Source organism: Carassius auratus, chromosome 13 (assembly GCF_003368295.1).
Source record: "Carassius auratus strain Wakin chromosome 13, ASM336829v1, whole genome shotgun sequence".
Lineage (NCBI taxonomy): Eukaryota > Metazoa > Chordata > Actinopteri > Cypriniformes > Cyprinidae > Carassius > Carassius auratus.
Genome location: NC_039255.1, coordinates 5,045,052 through 5,069,235, shown reverse-complemented (window position 1 = coordinate 5,069,235; position 24,184 = coordinate 5,045,052). Strand labels below are relative to the sequence as shown.

Sequence of the window (24,184 nt, the reverse complement as noted above, 5' to 3'; positions counted from 1 at the left end):
AAACCTCCCAGTGTTTCACAATAATCCATAAGTAGCCTAATCCACATAACCCCAAATCAGATCCATAATCAAGGCATTTTAACTCTAAACTGTGGTGAAATGTCCATCCCCTTGTTCTCTCACATTTTCACTTGTAGACAGTGCTTGTTCAGTGCATATTTCTCTCCTGATTCAGACGTGACAACTTTTTCACTATAGAGAGAGCATTGTTATGGATAGAGGAATACATTTTTTTTTGCGAAAGCAACTGTCTGAAATAAAATAAAAAAAACATCATAAAAACAGGATTTGTTTCTTACGAACACACAGCTTTTTGCTTCACTAGATGTTAATTGATGGACTGGAGTTGGGTGGAATATTGTGGAACACTGTGAGGTTTTTATCAGCAGTTTGGACTCTCAATCTAACGGCACCCATTCAACTGCAGAGGATCCATTGGTGAGCAAGTGATTTAATGCTAAACTTCTCCAAATCTGTTCCGATGAAGAAACAAACTCATCTACATCTTGGATGCCCTGAGGGTGAGAACATTTTAGCAAATTATAATTTGTGGGTGTACTATTCCTTTAAATGTTTTAATGTTCAATAAAATGTCAATTCAGTGTACACATTTACTGGAAAGGGCTGACTTAAGTCACAACAGCTGTTTTATCAATAGATTTTCCTAAACAATACATACAGGCCAGAAACCACTGGCGCTAGGCCACAATAGCAGGCTGGAAGTCCTACACGCTCTGATAGAGTGAAGGCTTGCTTACATATCCAGCTGTATTTTCCCTGAATCTCAGACTCGGTGTGCCATGTGCTCTTCATTTGGGATGCCTGCTCACACTAACCACAGGTCACTTTCAAGTACTGCTGATGAAAGAAGAATTTTGTGATGGTTCAGTTATTTTGGATGTCTATATGCTGATGCTCTCAAAACATACTAGATATTTGTACAAATTATAGAAACATTAATATTCAGTCACATTATATTAAGTTTGTTTATGTTGAAATTATGGAGTTTAGTTTACTATTAAGCATACTAGTGAATTTATTGTGAATCCTCTGAAAGAAGGCCATCTAGTGTTAGTTGACATATACACTTGAATTTAGACTTTATTCAAGAAAACGGAAAAGGATTCTGGCTGCACTGTGAAACATTAGCACAATTTAAAAAAATAACTGTTTTCAGCAAAATCTTTCTAATATGCTGTGTGTGTGTATATATATATATATATATATATATATATATATATATATATATATATATATATATATATATAATAAAATCTCACTGACCCCAAACTTTTAAATGGTATTTTATATTTTTAAAGGCATTTATTTTGGCATCAAAAAGCCAAAAGATCAATGCTAAACTATTTTTTCAAGAAAACTAGACAGTAAGCTAGTATTCCAATACAAACTCAGCCTTACAGTGAATAGCACCAAAAAAGAAAAGCGGATGAGGAAAATAAAGTTTCTATACATTTATTAATGACTTTTTCCCAAAGCGGTGCTAAATAAAAGTAAAAATACGTTTTGAAAAGAATACGGAGCATGAATGTGACAAAAGTGTGAACGATTACAGAAGAAATATCTAATGAAATTTGACAATCACTGCAAAAAGAGAGAAATTTCTACATGTGAGTGATGAATGAATGACTGAACTATTAAGGGCTCTTTGAGGAAGTGAAGAATTGTTCAAATAAGTCACTTCCCCTTTGTTCATGGAGGACCTCAGCTTAAATATTAATGCTAAAACAACCGATCTGATAAGAAAGCAAATATTTTCAATGCACTCTGGACTGTCACATAGAGTCAAAAGAACCCCAACTAAACTAAAGGCCCTAGTGTGTCTACAGCATAAAACTGAGGAAAAGACATTAACAGACACAGCGTAAATAGTTTAATGTTGAAAAATAGCAATGTGTTTGTCTGTGGTACACTGGGTTAACATTAGTGTTTCTTTGGTTTTCAAATGCACTGAAACGAGAGTACCGCTTGATGAACTCATTATCATACCAATAATAACTTAAACAAAAAATGTGCATGCTGTTCTACAAGAAGATGTCATGAGGTGTCCTTCTTATCCACTAAACCCAGAGCAAGAACGTTAAATAAAAGAGGAAATGATGATCAACTTTGCGCTGACGGCATGAAAAGTGCCAAAGCAAGAGTTCCCTGTGTCTCGGAACTCTTGCATAAGAAAACCACAAGATTTTCTGCATTTTGAGAAGCAGCATGACATGATCGATGACCGAAAACGGTGTTTGTGATCACTTTGTGTCAAACTATTATTCCACGTTCATATTTATAGATAAATGTAAATAATATCTAAATGGCAATGGCATGCCATTGGAAAATACAATGAAAAAAATAAAATACTGATGACCACAGATCATCAATACCTTCAGCGACAAGATTTTGACCACCTAAGAACATCCACTCATCTTAGGTGAGGAGGAAAAAAAACAACATCCATCATGTTTTTCACTCGAGGAACAGCCTAAAGCTCACTATCTGATACGGTAAAGTGCAAGACAGCTAGAAAAATCTAAACGAAGAACTGAAAATCATTTATCAAGAGACTTAATTTCTTTTAAAGCTTCAAATTATTGCGCACAGCCCTTTGCAATACTGATATGCCCTCAAATGTCTCACATTTCGAGGCGCTTGAGAGAACTTGCTGGAAAAGTCCAATTAAAAAATCTGAAGGAATGACTAGATTGAGTGTGTCTGAGGTGGTGGAATCAAAGCTAAACACACAAGTCAAACTAAATAAACTCTTTTTTTCCCTGAATGCCTTTTCTCTTTCTCAATGTAAAATCCACATATGGCACAGTATTATTCTTTGGTATGATCCTCCCAATCCAAATTTTAAGGGTTTGTGACCTCAAGTACAGAACTGAAGTCATTCTCTTGGGATGAACTCAAATGTCAGATCAGATCTACGGCTCTTCTTTGGGTTGGTAGTGTTGGCACAGGAAGAGAGAAGAGGGCATACGATATGAGAGGCCGTGTAAACCTCAGCAGGCGGCGATGCGGTGCACTCTGCACCACCCAAACCTTACCTCAAAAGAGTCCTGTCTGCTTTAAAACCCTGTGAGGTTCGGAGTCTGACAGTGAAGAACTCTGACCTCAAGAGAGCCGTTGTAAGACTCTGATCCACAATACTAGTCCTGACCTACAGTTAATCAAAGTGAAGTTTACAGTCCCTTCAGTCATGGAGTCATCTCCCAAAGAGGCTGGCGTTGACTCAAGGTTGCCAATCTTTTCCTCGATGATCGGGAATGTGCTTAAAGCGACACCTATCTCCAAAATGACAGCCGGTGGTCCTCCAAAAGTAACACTCATCTTCGTTGACAGGACCTCTGCGTCTTGGCCTGGAATAACCACGAATTTGTTTGGACATCCGTGTCTCTTTTAAAAAACATTTGTTTTTTTATAGAAAACAGTAAGTGCTGTTGATAACATCAAAAGCAAGCACCATTACTTCTCTCATTAACAACAAAGAGACTGAATTACCCAGCAGCCCCTGCAGGTTGTTGAATTGCAGGTGACGGCAGGACTCTCTGAATCCGTCGATCTGGATATCGAATCACTAGTCGGGTATTCTCAATAAAATGTCCCTGAGAAGAGTGCGTGTTAATACATAAATATATATTCATTCTTTTATATATATATCACATCTTTATAAAACAAAAGATACTTGATTAATAATGATAACAATAACAACAACAATAATACTTAATTATCATCAAGGTTACCCTTACATGGAGTTTCTCCATCGCACGGGAGGCCATGTTGGCATTCTTAAAGTTAACAAACGCACAGAAACGTTCGTGCAGAACCCGAATGCTGTCAATTTCTCCATAGCTGGCAAACATCAACAAAAATGAAAACACAAGTCATTGCAAATTGTTTTAGAACTCCAATTTTGTAAAAGGACAATGTGGATTCGAATCTCACATTTTGAAGAGGTCCCGCAGATGTTTCTCTGTCAGTTCTGTGGTCACGTTTCCCACCCACAAGGAATTGCAAGGACTTGTGAAAGAGAGGGGAAAAGACAGAAAGGTAAATATGGATACAGAATTAATTGGAGAGAGCAACATTTCAAAAATAAATAAATGCAAAGATGTAAACTGAAATTAGTTAAATGATGGCTTACCCTGGCTGGAGGAGAACACAGTCCTGATTTGAAGCTGTATAATAAACATCAAAAATTAGCCATGAGAAATGAATTGAGTGTAGCGAATTATCAAAAGGGTGTTATGCACAATAAAGCAGAGTTTAGATGTTTATGTTGGCAGAGAAAGATCATGTGACACTGGAGACTGGAGTAATGGTGCTGAAAATTCAGCTCTGCATCAGGAATGTATTTTATATATTTAAAATATATAAAGTCAGAAATCAGTTCTTTAAAATAACATTTCTGTGTTCATTGTTTTGTGTGTTACAAAACAACTTCTACTGTAATTCAAGATTGTGGTCAAGAATAACTTCCGATGTTTCTAATGTAAATCAGTGTATCAAGAGCACCCTCGTGTGGCTCAATATAAAATTAGGCAAAATGAAAAAGGGCTCTGCTTACCCTTGGCTGCAACAACATCCTGCACGGTGTTGTATTTTTCCAGCAACTGAATACTCTGTTCCTCATCATATCCAAGCTCCTAATAATGAGAACACCTTTTTTCCATCACTGCATTACTTGCATTGTCTGCAAAGTATTTAAGTATTCTTAATATTTAAGACTACAATAAAATGCATATATGCACATTGTACATCCCTGTACATCTTAATATTTAAGACTACAGTTTACACTCATGCACATTATTTTGCGTTCTATATTTAATTCTACAATATACATTTTTTATATTTTATTCTTATATTTTTATTGTTTACTTTTATTTCATTCTTACATAGCTTTATTTATGTATATTTTCATCTGTGTTGTATTCTTTAATAATTGCACTGTCCATGGAGCGGACCTGACTCACATTTCACTGCTGGTTATATATGCTATATATAATTTTGTATGTGACGAATAAAATCTTGAAAAGTGACTAAATGTAAATTACAGGCCACAAATTATATTTCGGTGTATACATTTTAATGGATTGCAATATTTTTGCTTCCAAAGAAGTATTTTTTTTAAAGCTGACCCCGTTCTAAACTAAAATACTTCACTCAAACATGAAATTATTCTCATTCTATTGTTATTCAAAACTTGTTTGACTTTCTTCTGTGAAAAAAAAAAAAAAGGAGATCCTTGGCATGTCTGAGCTGCTTTTATTCCAACCAAGGTTCTGTAGCTCCAAAAATATGGGTGAATCATGGCCGAGTGTCATTTTTTCCCACTGATCTTTCATTAAAAAGAAAACAAGATTTGCAAAAACCCTGCAGAGGCTTTGTACGAAGCAATTTTGGCCATTCTGAACGTACTAATTTTATGAGCACGTTCTATAGTTTGTTCTCTGGTCCTCGATCCCATAACCTTGTCTTTGCTAACTTTGTCCATGCTCTACTAATTTAACTAAAGTGAGAAATCCTGTCCTTACCATAAGTTGTTGCACCTTACAGTACAAGAGGTCATTGACCGCTTCTTCACAGTCTTGGTCCAGATTTAGCACCTGTTCCATGGCTTTCTCAGCTTCACAGTACCTCTATTACAAACAAACCCACATACAGATTCACTGATACACAGCTATACGCAGATTTTCTCCACGCACAGGAAGAAAAACACATAAATATGCCACTGGTCCATACCTTAAGTCCCATTAGTGCACTTCCCCTACGGTAATAGCCTTTAGGCCAATTGGGAGCCAATTGGATGGACTTCTCAGCATCTGCGAGGGCCAGAGGATACTGCTCCAGACAACAGTAGCAGTAGGAGCGATTTCCAAAAAACCTGATTTCCAAAAATAAGTCCATTAATAACAACAAAAAAAGAAAGATATGTGGATATGATTTCACACATATCAGTGCATCACCTGTAGTCTTTCGGGTCACACGTGATGGCCTCTGTAAACAGACTAAGAGCTTGCGTGTACTGACCCTCCTGAACAAACCGAATCCCTTTTTCTGGAGTGAAGAAAAAGGAGGACTCATATGGAAGAGATTATGGAAGAAAAATAATGACATATGTCTTTGAAACAAAAAAGCATGTTGTGTTGCACTAACTGACAAAATAATGCATTGCATTAAAGGTGCTTAAATTTGAATGCCTTGTAATTTCAAAAGACATTTGTCTTTATTTTTCTTGTGTATGTGTATAGGTAAAGAATAACAGGACAAATGTTTGACTATGATATTCCTGTTTAAAAACAGTGTGAAACTTAAATGTGAAAGCTTGTGGTTTACTAAAGCATTTGAAATATTGTTAAAAAACAGATCATCTAAAAATGAAACTCAGTTCATTAATTCTCTTTCAAGTCTTTCCAAACCAACTTCTTTTTGAAGTACATCCTGAAATATATTTCCAATAATGAATGTGGACAAGTCTTCTGAAGCCAAATTATGAAATTTAAGTTTGGAACAATGACCATTTTAATGTTAGGGTGAACTACAAAACACACACACACACACACACACTAGACATTCCTCCCTTCTCTGTATCAGAAAGAAATGTATCAGAAAGAAAGACATTTTACACACCTACTAGTAAGGCACTTCTTTTAGTGTTAGCATCTGATAAGCCAATGACCTGTATATAAAAAAAAAAAAAAAACACATTATTTTATATTACTGGAATATGACAATAGTACACTACCATAGTACACTGCTTTGAAAGAAGTCTCTTATGCTCACCAAGGCTGCATTTATTTGTTACTGGGGACACATTATTATTAAATATTTGATCAATTTAAGGCATCCTTGATTACATTCATTTTTTTAAAAAATGTACTATTACCTATTTTTGAATTGTAGTGCACACTAAATGTAAGAAAAACCAAACAAACTAAAATATGAAAGACACACAGAAGTACTTTTCAAAATAACATGTAGGAGATGCAGGAAGAAGTCATGTGCAAAACTACACACAGAAGTTATAAAAAAAAAAAAAACGTGTTTAAATTCAACATGTTCTATAAGCACAAAACAATTGACCTCGGCGGATAAAGGCAATATCTATAGTAAAGTTAAAACATGCAATCCATCAGGACAGTTGCAGTACTACCAGCTGAAAGGAAAAGAAGCCGTCATATAAGCCCAAAGTGACAGCACCAACAGATTTATGAACTATGTTAATAACCAAGAATCCCAACGTTCAGCATTTATGGGCTCCACCTTTACCACACAAGAGTATGGGAAGCTGGCACATGGTAACAGACCACAGGACATTATATAAACCATTACAAAAACTCACTTCTCCTGGTCTGCTTTCATTTTCCTTGTTCTCTTTCGACTTGTGAGCTCCTTTACTTTTAGCTTTGGGTCGAATATGACTGACGGCATTGGCAACAAAAGCACTATTCACATCCCACCCCGGGTCCTAAAGATGAAGAAACAGTGTCAAAGTAAGTCATTTAAACAATTAAACATTCAAATCTAAACTCTCAGCATCCATCAGCGGAAACAGTATAGTTGGCTCAGTTTTCGTACCTCCTCACTAGACCGGGCCGTCGGCTGCCGGTTGCTTTTGTTCCCTGATGCCAGTGGAGCTTCAGATGAACTTTTACTTAAAGGAGCAACTGGCTTCTCTTCCACCTTTGAAAGGCCTATAGCTTCCACCTCCTCTGGCTCAGACTCCTCAGACTCGTCAAGTTCAGAATCAGCTCCGCCATTCTCCTCCCCCTGAAAACAAATATATACACATTTTAATAATTATTGTTTGTTTTTATTGCTACACCAGCATCTATGGCTATTTTCATGGAAAATCTATGTAAATTAAAAGAAATAAATGGGATTATAATACAATAGTAATAAAAAACAACAACTAGCAACCAACAAGAGAGTAAAGACTTTTACACTGTTACAAATAAATATTTCAAAGGAAGCTGAATTAGAATGATTTCTTAAGGATCATGTGACTTTGAAATAATGGCAGCGGAACATTCAGCTTAAGCATCACAGGAATAAATTACATTTCCGAAGATATTCAAATAGAAAACTATTTTTATTTGAAATGGTCATAATATAAAAAAAATATTACTATTTTACTGTATTTTTGATCAAATAAATGCATTTTTAGACCGTGTGTGTGCAACAAAAACAACTATTTTTAACATGCTTTCTTAAATTCCCAATAAATATGGTTGTAAGTGACATTTCTGAACATGATGCACTGATTTGTAGCAATTAGGGGTGGACAATATAACCAAAATCTTATTTTATTGCATGATCAATTTTATATCACATTAACTATATATAACACGATATAGTTTTTTTATTATTATTATTAAAAATAAGACAAATAAGCAAAGTACAAACAAAATAGAACAAATAAATATGAAACAAACTTAATTTATTTAGCTTCAGTAGGCTAGGTTTAACTTAGTAATATTACAGAATAAAGTGTATAAATAAAACACTGCATAGTCTTCACTGCACCAATCAAACATGAACCGATTCTTACTAAAAATCCAGTGATTTAGTCAAATGCAGTGAATCATTAACATTAATAATGACAGACAGAAGCAGGTAAATAATGGTGCTGTCCCTTTAAGACAAGCTGAATTTGTCCAATATACTGAAACACATCCGCTTTTCACACAACTGTTTATGTTCATTTAACACATAACCGACTGCGTTTAGGTGAACACTCCACACAACGAGCATTTTGACAATTGTGTGTGTCAAGCATCATGAAACATGAAAGAGATCTGTTTTTGCGAACACACGCTGTCTGAGAGAGGGGCTTTCAGTACGCAAACTTCGGCTGTGTGCTAGTCGCACGAGCAGCAGATTGAGTTCCTTTTCACTGCTTATTGTGCTTAATAATTTAATTAAACATCATGCACTTCCCAAATTGGTGATTGCATGCTGTCTGGGAAAGGTGCTTCCTGAGTGTGTGTGTGTGTGTGTTTGTCAGTCAGAGAGAGCACCACACAGAGTTCATTTTCACTGCTTATTGTACTTAACACTATCAAGTGCGTCACACTCTTTATTTTCTCACTCATGCATGTTTCCTTGTCACTCAAATGTGTATATAACCTTTAAGTAGTACTCTCACGCAGATATATTTGCATACCGGGGAATACACAATATAGAAAACTCTCTAATGATATTCTGTCTAAGCCCTCTCACACCATCCTCAGCCTTAAACTAGTTTCAATTTACCTGTTCAGTACTTTCATCCTTTTTACCCCGCTCTAGTTTCTTTCGCTGACGATGACGCTAAAAAAATAAAATAAAAAGACAAATTAAAATGTATGTTTGGCAGCAACACAATGCATGTAATAAAATCTACTTAGGGCTCTATTTAGGGCTCTGTTCACAATAAGAAAAAAAACACAATGCTCAATAGATCTACCCTGACAGTCAGCTCTAGGTTAAAGTGGATTTATTCTTGTACATAGTGTGTTAAAGTTCAACTCCTCTCACCTTCCTCTTGGCTTTCCGCCTCTCTGCTTTCCGTCTGGCCCTCTCTTCCTCACTGAGACCCTCCTCATCAATTAAGACATCCTGTAAAGCACAAATGTAATATTATCAGCACATGCAGGTACTGCTTTCAGAAGAAAAAAATTATTGTGCAAAATAGCAGCAAACAGTGCAGCAAGTCCCTTATTTAAGAGGTTTAAGAAGGTAATCCTACTGTACCCTATTCAAAATAGATTTCTTTAATTATATTTGATTAAAACAGTTACAAAACCACTGTGGAGGATTTTGGCCTCTATAAATCCATATTCAGATTGATAATATACAAGTGAAAGAAAGCGGTCTTGCTCATTCTGTGAATGGTTAACCATTTCAAATGCAAATCAAAGCTTAGGGTATATCTTTTTACCATTTAGTTTAGTTTTAGTTAGCTTAAAGACGACCGCAGTGAAAAACGTTTGGGTCAGAACAGAAGACATCTCTTACACTCTCTAATGTTACTCACTGAAAGAATGCACACTATCAAGGACCGATAATGTTTCAGCATGAATGTGAAACATTCACCAAAATAATACACCATGTAACTTGGAACAAAAGAGCCTCAAAGCAGCTGCACAGTATATGCTGGGAGTATCTCTGTTTGGAGCACACTGACCTGACCTTAACCCAACTGATATGTTGAGGTATGACTAGAAGATAATGTTCATGCACTAACAAAAACACCAAAGACCCAAAGATATCTACTATGGCCCAAAGAAATATGGACACCTAAAGCCATACTTCATCAGTATCAGTGGCTTTCCATTACACACAAATATTATTGGCATCTGGAAAAGCTGAATCTATAGATTTCTCTGAACCGTTTTTTTTTTTTTTTTACTCATTTGTACTTTTGATTTTGACCAACTGGTGATTTTTAGTAGATAATAGAAGCGAGTTTACCTCAATATGCAAAAAAAAAAAAAAAAGTTTTAACTATGTATTTACTTCCATCAAATGTTTGGGGTTGATACGATTTTTAAAGATTCTTATGCTCATAAAGGCTGCACTGATTTGATCAAAAATACAGTGAAAACAGTAATACTGTGAAATATTATTATAATTTAAAGTAACTGATTCTTTTTAAATATATTTTTTAAAGTTATTTATTCCTGTGATGCCAAAGCTGAAGAAAATCACTTTTTTGTCAATGTTGAAATGTTGAAAACAGCTGTGCCACTTAATATTTTGGTGGAAAGTCAAACATTTGTTTCTAGATTCTTCCATGAATAAAAAGAACAGCATGTAGTTGAAATATATATATATATATTTTTTTTTGCATTATAAATGTTTTTACTGTTACTTTTGATCAATTTATTTTGTCCTTGCAAATTTTTTTTTTAAATAGAAATAGATATCATATTTAACCTTTGACACTAATCAAAGATTTTAGCATTAAAAGTTTCTATAGTGGCTTTAAAAGTGTATAAACTAACAAACTTTATACAGTATACTCTCTAAGGTTATTGTGCAGAAATTGTGCAGGAATAGTTGCCATAGTAGTTAAAAAACCTTAATTAAATAAATTTCACACTTTATTTTCAGATTTAATTTCTGACATCTGCAAGCAGCTGGTTCAAAAACCAGCTAGAACTTATACCCACTGTTCTTGTACCTGTGAGAGTGTGTGGTCATTCTGCTCGGGGAGGGCACCTGTGTCCATCTCCTCTGGCCTCTCATCACTGGAGCCTGTGGAAAGATAAGAGAGAGAAAACAATCAATAAAGTCCAGTTCAAGCCAAGAGAATCAGTCAAGCATTAGTCAACATCACACTCTGTGAACAGAGTTAAAACGTTCAATAAGGCAGAAATGAAAAACACAAGCCAATTGTTTTGTATTAGAACAGTCAAATCACAACATTTACCATTTCCTATAGTCCATCCCAAAGCCATACATTTGTGACAACGTTTACACTTTAAAACTGCCAGAAAGTCATTGCAATCAGAGTGCTACAATTACAATCTCATGAAACTTTCACAATCAAGTCTTGGTTTTACTTCTAGATCTACATTAGTTTCTCTACTGTACAGAAATTCAAGGTCTATGTCAGGGGTGTCAAACTCAAATCCTGGAGGGCCAGAGACCGACAGAGTTTAGATTCAACCCTAATTAAACACACCTCATCCGACTAATCAAGTCCTTCAGGCTTATTTGAAAGCTACATGGTATGTGTGTTGGAACAGGATTGGAACAGAACTCTACAGGGCTCCGGCCCTCCGGGAATTGAATTTGACACCCCTGGTCTATGTTAGAAAATTTTAAACTTGATTTTAAATTCACATCACCTTTGCCAAAAAGGACCAAAATCCAGGGCAAACTGAGTTATCAGTGAGAAGAAAACTGCACTCATAAATTAGTCAACAAACATGGAACCCAAAGTCCTTGCAGGATTGTAATTCAACTGTCAGAAAGCCTAAAGTTTCCTTTGCAGTGGTAAAATTAGACCTTGCAGTCATTTCTCCAAGCTACACGGCCTCACATAAACTACACAGCTCAAAACATTCCTCAAGAAAGCCATTTACACTGCTGCCTTGTAAAACGATGCTTTCTTTGAAGATCATCCAACAGCCGTGATTTGGATTTTGCCATCAGCTAATATAAGCAGATGGTTTTCAGACAAATTTTTCAGTTGTTTTCTGTTATGGGATTCTTGACAATTCAGTGATAGTTTTATTCTTGATTCAGCCCGGAGCTTTGATACAGTACAATAAGCAACCATCTGCGGAATGTCCAAAGTATTGATTTTTGTTTGACATAAACAGGAAAGAATCACCAAGTCCCACATTTATTTCCACAGTTGTTACCCAAACACTAGAATTCCTGTTCAGAAAGAGATTTGAGTCTTTATATGCTTGTTAATTGATTCCTTATTAGAGAGACACACTCTAGCCACACTCTTAATATCCCAAATGCAGAAAAGAGTTGCACACAGCTTGCCTTCGGTTTCAAATCACAGCAAATCTAAAACCACAAATCTCAAACAAATGCAGATCCAAGCAAGCTGTGATCTGAGGCGTGATGCATTGGCTAGCACACTTCCCTTAAAGTTACTCATCTCACACTTTGACAGCCTTGTGACAATGGCGGTCCAAAAAAATGATTTACCTTAGATAAAGAAACCATGTGGCCCTGGGCTAGTCACATCTTCCTCGGATCATGCAAACTGTTCCATGCAAATGATCCCAACTGATAGTGTTTTCACTGCTGTGAGTCAGTATACGGAATCCATTGATTAAAACTGAGAATCTTCATTCATACTACAAATAAGTACTGCACGCAACAGCAGAAAAGACAAGTGAGGACTGTAAGGATGTTACAATGGTAACAAAGACATTCATTTCAAAACCAGGAATGAGGTTGAAAGCTATTCGAAGCATCTGACAAAACATCTGAATGTTTTACTACAAAATGCAACAGACAAGTAAATAGCAATGTACAGCAACAGGATCGCTGTAAAAAAAAAAAAATATTTACACTTTTTGCATTTTATGGTATTGGTTCTTGTTCTGCTTATGAATATTACATTTCTACTACAAACTTTAAAAACAGCCCAATATTAGACAAGACTAGCAGTACTTCATGTCATATAGGAGAACCTTTAAAAGTTCCTCAAATAATTTTCATTTTCTTTGTAAACCTGTGGGATCATGCTCTAATGCAGGGGTTCTAAATTCCAGTCCTTTTTTACATCAAAAAAACATTGTAATTTACAATAGGCTATTCCTGCCCTATTTTGAACCCCTCGTCTGAACGCTCTGTTTGAATAGGCATGGGAGATTGTAGACTCGGAAGTAAACGCCCACTGGGATGATTAGCTAACAGTTGTGTATGTTTGTCAGCCTTCATCCTACACAGATAGACTCTGCTGTGATTCGGGTTATAAACATAGAAATACCAAGCACATATCAAATGATCTGTAATAACACACAAAGCAATAGTGACCACATAATAAAAACAACTACTCACACTTTTGTGGTACGACATTACGGTCTGATCCAATATAGTCTGCACAGCATCGTCATTTAGTTTAAATCTTTCAGAAAATCCTGTGTGGAATTGTTCCTTGTTTGTAAACGAATCACCGGTAAAATGAAATGAACAAAGTACCAAATTCTTACTGGATCTTCATTAAAAATCAAGTTTACCCACTCTTTCCTAATATTGGGATCAGAAGGACGGCAATTCAAAGACTGTGTTTTTCCACAACTTGGCACTGCACAGCGTCTTGTTGTCTTCTGAGTACCTTTATCGTTTGATTTCTTTGTAGACCTGCGTTTGTCTCTCTTGTTATTTACTTAGAACATGCACAAATTGGTGGGCGGGGCTAAACAGGCAGTGCTGTAGAAGCAGGCATTGATCTTATGCGGAGGCGGGGTTTAGCCACACTATTACATCATAAAGTGGCACATTCGTGTATGTGAGTTGGACCAGGGTTGGAATAAAAATCTGGAACTAAATTGAGTTTAACAAAATGAATCTTGCCCACCTTAAGCAAGATGATATACTAGCTTAGAAAACCAACTTTAAAAAAAGTTCCAAATAACAGCTATAAGCTTGTATTTTCAAGGTTAAGAACTTGTGTTAAATTTCCAAAGAACCATAGGAGTAACTTGAGAAAATCCAAAATGGTTATTGATCAAGTTTGTTGCTTATTGTTAAGAAAGAAGAACCTTTATGTTTATAAAAAAAAAAAAAATCCATGTTAGCCCTTGAGGCAAAAAAGACTTGAGGCAACCTTTAAAACCTCTGAGGCAATCCTACTGAAATTATTACAAATAATCACTACATTAGGATGCAATCTGAATCGGTCTGCAAACGTTTAAAAAACACACTCAAACAGGTAATGACCAGCTGTTAAAATCAGATTTAGTGTCTGTGTGATTCAAAGGCCTGCTGCACATGATTTATACAGTATTTGTATTAGTTTTAACAATAAACCAAACTGTATAATCAAAACGCCTCACAAAGAAACTGAAACTTATTCTTTTACTTTTATTTTTCGTAAAATGTTTATATTGATTGCAACCGCAGTTATGTGGAGTTAAACAACATTTGCATAATTGACATGATATATTTGATACATTTTTAATATATATATAAAACTGACTGGTATAATAAAACAATATATCACTGTCACTAACGCGCGTTAAGGTGAGATAAGCGGGTTATGACGTGTGTTTTACAGCTCTGGTTCGTGGAAAACTAACTTTACATCTCGGACAGTCAGAAACAAAGTTTCCATGCAGTGAAACTCACCGCTGAGCCCCAGTAACCGGGAGAAATCCAAACTGAACTTCATTAGTCCAACCATCCAGCATTATTATCCTCAGTACCGCTACAGCAACGTAAACACGATAAAATACACGTCAAAACAACAAATGAATAGTCATATTTAAAGTTGCGGCGATAGATGTGTGGTTTCTCTTCCTGGGCGTCGAGCGGAGCGTCAGGCGGCGGGTGTGTTGAAATGAACTCAAGCGCCTCCCAAAAACCAGCGTCTTAAAGGGCCGCAGGAGCCTGGAGTCCTGGAGTCACACTCCTCTCGATAACATAAAGCCGCACCTTCATTTCATATTTCGTTGACTACTATGAAAAAACACATTTTATATATATGTATGTTATGATCTTATATATGTACAACAAAGCTCTCTATTTAATGTTAATGTTAATGTGTGTGTGTATATATATATATATATATATATATATATATATATATATATATATATGTTTGTTTGTGTGTGTGTGTGTGTGTGTGTGTGTAAGTATGTATGTGTGTATATATATATATATATATATGTACACATTAACATTAAATAGAGTGCTTTGTTGTATACTCCATATTTGGCCTTTGTACTTTCGTGGGTCATACAGGTTAAAATAAATACAGAAAATTTGAATACTGTGCAGTTTACATACTACTGTATATATATACTACAGAAATAGTAGTTAAGTTTTACATAATAGTTAGCATGCTATAATGAACAGTCTTAAATGGTTTTGTTTTCTAGAGTCCTGAAATTTATGCAAATTAAAAATGCTTCTAATATTATTTTATGTAATATATTTATCAAAGGTGAATTCCGCAGTTCCGAATTAGCATCACCCTAGAGAAATAAAAAAAACAAAAACAGCCCACTTTAATAGCACCAAATTAGTTTTTTTTTTATTTCTCAAAACACAGCTCATGTCACAGCTTTTTGTGAGAACATTTAGTGTGGTTTCTAGTCACACGGTACATCACAAGTTATATAACCTGCAAAAGTAGCCTATTCCTTAGTCTGGTTAGTCACCATATTGAATTTAACACAAAATGAGGCTGTGAGGGATACATTTACAGTCTTTACAATGGTACACACTGTACTATGGTCCTAGATCATGTAATTATTACAACTCACAAAATTGTCTCTGACGTTTTTGTCTATTTTTTTTTTTGTTTCAGCAGCTGAACAATTGCAATGTTGTTAGATATCACACTGTACTGCAGTCCCTCACAACTCACTTTCATTCCTGTCAAAAAGCAAATATAGTGCTACCTTGACTCAAGTACATGTATTAATTTCACTGAATAAATACATGTCATATTATAGAAACAGATCATGGGAGTATTTAAAATATAGAAGAAAACACATACAATGTTAACAACACTTATCATTTGTCTTCATCTCTCTTTTCATTAAAATATCCCTTTGGAAAATTAAATTCCCCACTGAAGGCCAAGATCAAAGTTGCTTGAAATCTGCTAGAACTTTGAGAGCTGAATTCCAGCCAGCTGCACCCATAACACCTCCACCTGAAAGTACACAAACTCACATAAATGCTGGAAAACACAGAGGAGGTTATGCATGTCACACTCAACATTTACCTGACCTGGATTTATGAAACATGAGATCACACTGATGACATTTCTAAACCCAATACGTACTGTTTTAGCTTTTATTTATTCAGGCACAGACCTGGATGGCTGCCGCTGCTACATAAGTACAGTCCTTTGACTGGTGAGCGGTAGTCTGCGACAGAGGGCAAAGGCCTCGCCAGGTAAAGCTGATCCAAAGACATTGAGCCATGAAATATATTCTGCGGCATAAAAAATGCATGCAATGAATGTTTGGAATGATACGGCGTGCAAATATACCACAATTAACTTTATTCAAAAATCATTCAAAATCATTTATTAGATTCTGAATGCCTGTGAGAAAAAGTTATGAAGGTACAAAAAGTCCAGGTTCATGTTTATTAAATTTAAATATTCATACCCCTCCAGTGAGACCAAAGACCCTCTCGAGATCAGGAGGAGTCAAGACGTCTTTGCCAACTATAGACTTTTTAAATCCTGGTGCGTAACGCTCAACCCAGTCGAATACTGTGAAACAAGAAACAAAGGACCAATTACAACAAAGATCTTATTACTTTGAGGCATCTGATATCCCTTCGCTAGCAGTGTCACTGTCTTCAAAACTGACTTGTTCATGGCCTGCCTGTCTATCAGAGTGTGAATATTTGGATGGTTTAAGGGAGAGGAAGGGTTTGGCTCACCTAATATTGGGGGTCATAAAGAAATGGATACACTTGGCATAAACTTGCGTATTTAAACAGCTCATGAAACAAGTCTTTTTTTAATTACAAATATAATATTTTATATTCATTATATATAAAAAACATTATTATTGTGTAATATTATTGCAGTTTGCTGATTTCGTACCTTATTAATAATTTAAAACAATTTTAAGTGTAAATTTTGAAAACTTTTTTGGGAAATCGTGAATCTTTTTTTGGTTTTGTTTTATTTAAGCAGAAAGTTGAAAAGAGTTTATTTAAAATGGAAATCTTTTGTAACATTAAATGTGTGTTTATGGTCACTTCTAGTCAATTTAATTAACCAATTACATAACTTTGGAAAGGTAGTTTATCATGGTTTCCACAAAAATATTAGACGGCTTAAACATTGATAATAATAAGAAATGTTTCTTGATCACCAAATAAGCATATTTTAATAATTTCTGAAGGATCGCGTGGTACTGGAGACTGGAGTATCTACTACAAAACATCAACTGTGCCAAAGAAATAAATTGCATTTTAAATTATTAAATTATTTTTTACTGTAATATTATTTTGCAATATTACTGTTTTTTTTCTGTTTTTTTTTTGGTCATTAATGCAGCCTTTGTGTGAGGCTTCGTTCAAAAACGGTTATATATTATAGTTATAATATGTGTGTGTGTGTGTGTGTGACTTTTATTGTAGTAAGTCACAGTATAATTCACACACTGCTTGTCTATGACATGCTGAACTCATTAAACCTGTCTGGATTACACTTTGAAAGACCTCCAAGACCTTTTACAAACACAAGGCTTATAATACCCGTGCACACAGACAACACAAAAAAATGCAAATAGGACACTAGGTACCTGTGTCAGCAAATCTATCTCTGTCCTCATCGGTCCAATCGCGGTGACCCTCCAACAAATATGGCGTAAACTGGATGAAGAGAGACACCACATGACAGCCGGGGGGCGCTAGAGTCGGATCCAGCACTGAGGGAATGGTCATTTCTATCATAGGCCTACACAAAACCACCAGAAGATGAATGAGGTTATCATGTAAATCGCTGTGGTTTGGTGCACTGGAAAACCATCACCATAAACCCAGTCCACAGGCAACAGATGTGCTTTCTGTGAAACTCTGGTCATGACTTGCAAATTCAGATAAGCACAACTGCGGGTTTTTCCCACCTGGAGGACGGGTATCCCTGCTGGCCCTCCCTGTAGGCGTCCTCCAGCACCTCCACACTCTCACAGTTCAGGTGGATTGAACACTGATGATGTGGACCGGGATTTCCATCCGCACTATTCGGAGCAGCCAAGAAATTAGGCAGCTTGTCTATAGCCACTGTTCATTTGCAAAGGACAGAGACTGATAATTAAAATAAATAAAAAAATGTACAGGAAAAAGACTAATTGAACTCCATTAGTTACACTTCTTGCAAAGCAGCACCCCAGCTAACAAAATTATGTTCTAATAACGTTTTGCTAATGTTCTCATTAAGTTATGAAAACATTATTTCTTATTGTTCTCTGACCGTTCAAAATGTCCAGTTTTTTTTTTAAATGCGAAGAAAGATCTTTTACACTGTAAAGAAATTATTTCCTTTCTCAGTACTTTTGCTTTGTTTCCAACACAAATATCTATAAAGATCCTTAAATAATAAAAACATTTCCTGGAGAAGCAAAATTACTTGAGATATTAGTCCATTAAAAATAATAATTAAGAATGAGTGATTTCATGCTTAAAACAAGACAAATATCTTTCAATTTAATAATAAAAAATGATATTTAATTGGAAAACTAGTTTATTATCCTATTGGCAGACATTTTTATATGTATAAAATTTATAAAAATTTATCATTTTGATCATTTTAAGAAAAAAACTAAAGACTTGTTATCTTATGAAATTTTGCTTATGTAATTGAAACTTAATTCAGGAATGTTTTAATATTTGAAAAACAAGACAAAAATACAGAGGAAGAAAATATTGTTTTGTAGTGCAGCAACTAATTTAGACCAAATTGCTTAAAATACAGGCTCATAAATAATTTCAGAGTTGTTTTGTTTTTAATTCATTATTTAAAATTATTTGAATAATTATTTAAAATTATTTGAATAATTATTTTAAATTATTTGAATAATTATTTTAAATCATTTGAGTAATTATTTTAATTACTGAATTATTCATTAAAGTACTGAATGTCATTTTCCACCACTTAAACGTAATGATAGTGATGATGTCATCATAAAGTTTGGACTCTGAATTCCAGCTGGAATACTCTAATGCTCATATTAGCATAATGAATTATCTTTGGTCTTATCTTGCTTGCTTATTAAGTGTCAAGACAACACTAAAAGTTCCTTACACAGAACCAAAGCCTTAAATATTAACACTCTTCTTTTGCTGCTTTGCCAGCACTGTTGAAATGCACATTTAGTTTGATGAAGTCAAGCGTTAAATTCTGTGTAATCTTACCATTTATCTTGGTAACAGGAGAGGTGTAGTCAATCTGATCTACAGCCTTGATGAATGCCTCTGGCAGGGCATCCTTTACCGGGATAACCACAGACATAAATTATTCAGAATTGTCATTAACGTTTAAGTAAATGGTTGTTCATTTTTCCACATTATTATTATTATATTGTTTTCACCTTGGACTAATAAAAACAGGTTCAATAGAATTCTTAATTTTTTTTGAATTTATAGATAGATAATCCTACTTTAAACTGAACTAATTCACATGTGAACACTGTTGAGAGTCAAAGAATGGGGTCACTCCTTCAGTAAATACAGGTAAAATGACTCCAGCTCAAGGCACAACAGGACAGGATGAAATGAACAGTGAAACATTTCGAAACATCTAAAAATGAGCAGAACTGACATGGTCTTGGGATTCAGGTCTGTACCTGTGGTGTGAGCTGTTTGAAGGTGATGTAGGGAGTGGCGTTGGACAGAACCACTTTACTATGGACTTCGGTTCCGTCTGTCAGCACAACACCCTTGGCAGAACCATCCTGACCAATAAGGACCTGTTTAACGTCCTGCAGGCGCCCAGGAAATAATATTAGTAAGACAACCGGTTCTGTTGAATGAATGTGCCAAGCACAGAAACAATGGCTTGAGAAAAGGTTACACCTTCTTCCTGAAAACTAACCCTGTTTGTAAAAATATCTGCTCCGAGAGAGCGGGCGGAGCTGGCGATCGATTGAGAGACTCCGCCCATTCCTCCCTCCACGTAACCCCAGGCACCTTTCTCTTTCTCCAGCTCACCCATGACATGGTGCAGCAGGACGTATCTACAAGATTAAGCATACAGTTTCCACAACACCAAGCACAAGATATTCTGAATTAGTTAGATCACATAAAAGTCTAACTTTCCTCACCCACTTCCAGGATTATTTGGGCTTGTGTTTGCACCAATCACAGAGTCGGTGGCTAATGTGGCTCTCAACGGCTCCGATTCAAACCAGCGATTGAGCACCTACAAAAAAAAAAAAAAAAAAAAGACTTTAAAAACTGACAATTTTTTTAAGCAATGCTCAAAAGCAGAAAATGATTGATTCATATTTTGATGTGTATTTTTAAAAGGCATTTCTTATGCTTTTAAAGGCTGCATTTATTTGCTCAAAAATACAGTCAAATAGTAATATTGTGATATTGTGCACTGGTTTACAACAAAGGGCATTGTGAAAAGTGCTAGATAAATAAATGTGAATTGAATGAATAACTGTTTCTATTGTAATATACTATGAAATGTAATTTATTCCTGTAATGACAAAGCAGTCTTTTCAGTAGCCATTTCAGTCTTGGTGAGCATAAGACACTTTTTTTTTAAAAAAATGAAAAAATCTAAATTATTCTACACTTTTTACTTTCAGTATAGGTGCAAGCAACAATAAAGTTGCCAAGCTTGCAGTGGCAGATGTTTTTAACCTGAGCACAATCCAATAATCAGAGAACAAAATAACTGATTGCATTATCTGGAAACTGAGCAAATTTAAATTGCAAATAATTTACAATTCCTGACCCCTAGGGGGCAGAGTCCCAAAATTTCACAGAGACCCTCAGGCCACTATTAGTTTTACTTCTCGTTTGGCTTCTTTGCTGTCAAATTTGATCTTGGTACTTTTTTGGTCAAATATATTCAAAAATTACATGTATTTCTTTTCTGTCAAGGGCAGGAGGCATAACCCACCTTCATAACTGGAGCTGTAACAAGTTCATAGAAATCTGGTATGTTCTTTCCCAACTTCAACCCTTTAAACATAGAAGCACGTGGATTGTCTTTAATGTAGCAGTTGTAGAAGTCCTATTCTAATAAGACTCTCTGTCTTATGTAAGCAGCAGCAGAACAACCAAGGAAAATCTGGTTTAGTATGTGTTATATAACCATGAAGTATCATTACCAGACTTCACCAAAGGTTTCAAGCTCCCTAGGGCAGTTATTTTCTTTCTCAAAGAGCCCTGAGTCAGTCTTGGTATGTCAACGGGTGGAGCGTCTAAAAGAGGGTGGATGGCACAGGCAAGTCTTTCCAAATAAGATAAAAAATCAGGATAGACCTTTAGTGATAGGACAGAGAAAAAAAGCATATAAATTATGTATATTTAGTTCATTATCTGAGGTAGAAGGGTGTGTAGGCAGTTTTCACAGTATTTTTATTTCTAGTGTCACATGCGAGTTTATGAAAGTGCTCTTGCAAAAATCGAATTCCTCTAGTCAGTGATATTGAACCTTGGCGTCTTTCTCTGAGAATTTGCCAATCTCTTGCTGAGTCTTTGCCAAGTCAGCTCCAAGCGTTAAAGACCGCGGTGGCTGCCCTCTTACACCATCCTCCAACATGGGGGTAAACGAATAGGGGTCCCTCATGTACACCTTCAGGCCGTGTTTCTGCACAGAAAGACACACTGTGGAGAACTGCTGTCATTTTAGCCTGAAAGGGAAAAAGTAATAAAATATCTGCCACTTGTTTCTTATCATTCTGAAAATGAAGTGTCCTTCAAATCTTAAAAGTGTATTTAAAAAATTGTACTTGCAGATAATTAAAAAGAGAGTACAATTTAATGACTATGTTTCCTAACACACTTAGAAAGTATGTAATAATGTCTGATTCGGAGGCGATTGGTATTTAACAAGAACGAAAGAGAGAATCTGGCACGTAACATCAATGAGAACATCACCTTGAGCTCCAGGTCCTGGTAGATGTGTGGGCGCAGTAAACTGAGCAGATAGGAGGCCCTGGAAAAGTGGAACCCTGAAATCAACAGACAAACTACATTGATTCACAGCTGAATTTTTAGACATCGTCAGGGTCAACCAGCAATCTAGACTTAAAATGCTTAGACTACATGCTATATCTATTCTCAAATTCAAATTATTGATGATAAAAGAGTGCTTTGAGAAACTGATCTTTGGCCAATCTGTAGGGGATTTAGGGAAACATGGTCTGGTGATAAACTTGAACTTGCACCTGGAATAATCTCTTCAGATACAGCTGCTCCTCCGAGCACATGCCTGCGTTCCAGGACTGCTGTTTTCAGGCCTCCCTTCTGCAGATATGCTGACTGGGCAAATCACAACAGGTGGTTTTTAGAGATGAAACTGTTGTGCAACTGGTCAAACACATGAGAACACATTTGGTGTGTACTTACAGCAATAAGGCCATTGTGACCTGCAAATAAAGAAAAGCACTTTAGGTTTGTTCGAAGGAGTCAAAATTCTACAATCATTTATAGATGTTGAATAATAACTGATCAGTGAAGCATTTTCTCATGAAACATGAAGGTTACAAAACAAAGTATGACTGTTGTTCAAAGTATGCAGGAGTGTGCAACTACATTTTCACATATAATAAAAAGGACACAAATAAAACACTCTGCATGTTTTTACAGTATAACTTTTACTCCTGCAGGAAAAGCATGGAAGGTTCAGCAAGGTGAATTCTCTGTGGAGCCTATATCTTTAGTCTTTGGTGGAGCTGTATTAAATCTGTGGACATTTTTTACCTCACTGGGACATTTGTAAACATAATATCATAATAATTTAAAACTATTGTGCGTCCCTTGGACACTACTGGGCATATAACCGTGTTGATTCCTCGTCTTCTGCTGCTCTCACCTCTATAGGTTAACCCCAGTGCCAGCTGAAGTTCAGGTACATGAACATGAACAAATTAGGCAAATTAGGTATCAGAGTAAACAGAGAGTTCATCCCTTATCTCAGGAAAATTACATAGAAAAAGGGCCATCGGAAAATACATTTTAAATATCTCCAATTGATATGTTACAAAAGGTAAATTATCTGGTAAAACTGCATTTATACCTGTGAATAATTTTGTAAAGTGTTTATTTTACTTTATTAGAAATATCATATTTGTATGGTAATGTCCAAATGCTATGCCAAGATAATTAGGTTTAAGCCATTTGGATTTACATGGGTCCGACATTAAAGGAGCTTGTTACAAAACTGTTATTAAAACGTTTGTCAAAAAAAGGAGAGGCCATTTACAAAAAGTTTGTGATATTTTTACGTTTTAATTATTATTATATATGAGAATTTGGTTAAGATTGTTATGCCACTGGGAATAGCCTTAATTAATTTGTAAACTTCTCTTTCGTGACTGGTCCTTCCTGGCCAGCGTTGAGAAAAACAACAGGGGTCATGTGACCAAGTTGTCTGCGCGCTGCTTTTAAAGGTCTCTGAATAATAATTTATATCTGTACGACACTGATAAATGGTCATTAAAAATACAATTGAAACACACACTGAAGAGGTCACGTAAAATAATTATTATTTACATAGTCGAAGAAAAGCCCCATTTAGGCACTCAATTTCGTTCCATGTTACATTTTTGTTGTGTGTCTTAAGGCCGTGAATGAATGCCTGTAGCCTACCTGCACCAATAACGATCGCATCATATTGAGGTTTGAGGGCAGTGGTGCTGTGACTGCCGCGTCGTGTCACTGAAATAAAGCCCCTGTGCGCGCGACCTGCCCTGACAGATGCAGCCATGACGAGTCCTGACACTGCTAACCCAAAGCTCAAACTCCACAACTGCGCCCCTCTTCACAGTGTACTAGGGGG

The 24,184-nt window shown here is 35.8% G+C and overlaps 2 protein-coding genes across 3 annotated transcripts; both read right to left on the bottom strand.

Moving 5' to 3' along the window:
- Window positions 1-1,457: 1,457 nt before the first annotated feature.
- LOC113112412 (hsp70-Hsp90 organizing protein 1-like) lies at window positions 1,458-15,044 on the bottom strand. Of its 2 annotated transcripts, none has more exons than XM_026277962.1 (16): window positions 14,818-15,044; window positions 11,177-11,250; window positions 9,529-9,609; window positions 9,265-9,321; window positions 7,588-7,779; window positions 7,352-7,477; window positions 6,640-6,688; window positions 5,976-6,066; window positions 5,752-5,893; window positions 5,544-5,648; window positions 4,577-4,655; window positions 4,154-4,187; window positions 3,955-4,029; window positions 3,759-3,861; window positions 3,511-3,614; window positions 1,458-3,405 (listed from the first exon to the last, which is right to left on the bottom strand). In XM_026277962.1, the coding sequence occupies exons 1-16, from the start codon at window positions 14,870-14,872 to the stop codon at window positions 3,336-3,338; spliced, it is 1,437 nt and encodes a 478-aa protein (XP_026133747.1). In that variant the 5' UTR covers window positions 14,873-15,044; the 3' UTR covers window positions 1,458-3,335. The 2 variants fall into 2 exon arrangements, with proteins under 2 accessions (XP_026133747.1, XP_026133745.1); XM_026277960.1 differs by having other exon boundaries at window positions 1,458-3,368; window positions 14,818-15,043.
- A 653-nt stretch (window positions 15,045-15,697) lies between these two features.
- On the bottom strand, window positions 15,698-24,184 carry LOC113112411 (pyridine nucleotide-disulfide oxidoreductase domain-containing protein 2-like). The gene is made up of 16 exons (XM_026277959.1): window positions 23,995-24,184; window positions 22,753-22,772; window positions 22,572-22,665; window positions 22,282-22,355; window positions 21,836-21,991; window positions 21,510-21,663; window positions 21,299-21,360; window positions 20,487-20,584; window positions 20,258-20,399; window positions 20,010-20,144; window positions 19,579-19,651; window positions 18,291-18,447; window positions 17,967-18,121; window positions 16,815-16,921; window positions 16,515-16,635; window positions 15,698-16,351 (listed from the first exon to the last, which is right to left on the bottom strand). Exons 1-16 carry the CDS (start codon window positions 24,110-24,112, stop codon window positions 16,281-16,283), a joined length of 1,737 nt encoding a protein of 578 aa, XP_026133744.1. The 5' UTR covers window positions 24,113-24,184; the 3' UTR covers window positions 15,698-16,280.

Excerpts from the sequence above, each read along its gene's own strand:
- LOC113112411 (XM_026277959.1), bottom strand. The coding sequence starts at position 24,112 with ATGGCTGCATCTGTCAGGGCAGGTCGCGCGCACAGGGGCTTTATTTCA. Across the intron at positions 22,773-23,994 it reads TGCGATCGTTATTGGTGCAG|GTCACAATGGCCTTATTGCT; the intron begins GTAGGCTACAGG and ends CTTTATTTGCAG. Across the intron at positions 18,448-19,578 it reads TCCTGTTACCAAGATAAATG|TGGCTATAGACAAGCTGCCT; the intron begins GTAAGATTACAC and ends GCAAATGAACAG.
- LOC113112412 (XM_026277960.1), bottom strand. The coding sequence starts at position 14,872 with ATGGTTGGACTAATGAAGTTCAGTTTGGATTTCTCCCGGTTACTGGGG. Across the intron at positions 7,780-9,264 it reads AGGATGAAAGTACTGAACAG|GGGGAGGAGAATGGCGGAGC; the intron begins GTAAATTGAAAC and ends ATTTGTTTTCAG. Across the intron at positions 4,656-5,543 it reads GTAAGGTGCAACAACTTATG|GAGCTTGGATATGATGAGGA; the intron begins GTAAGGACAGGA and ends TCTCATTATTAG.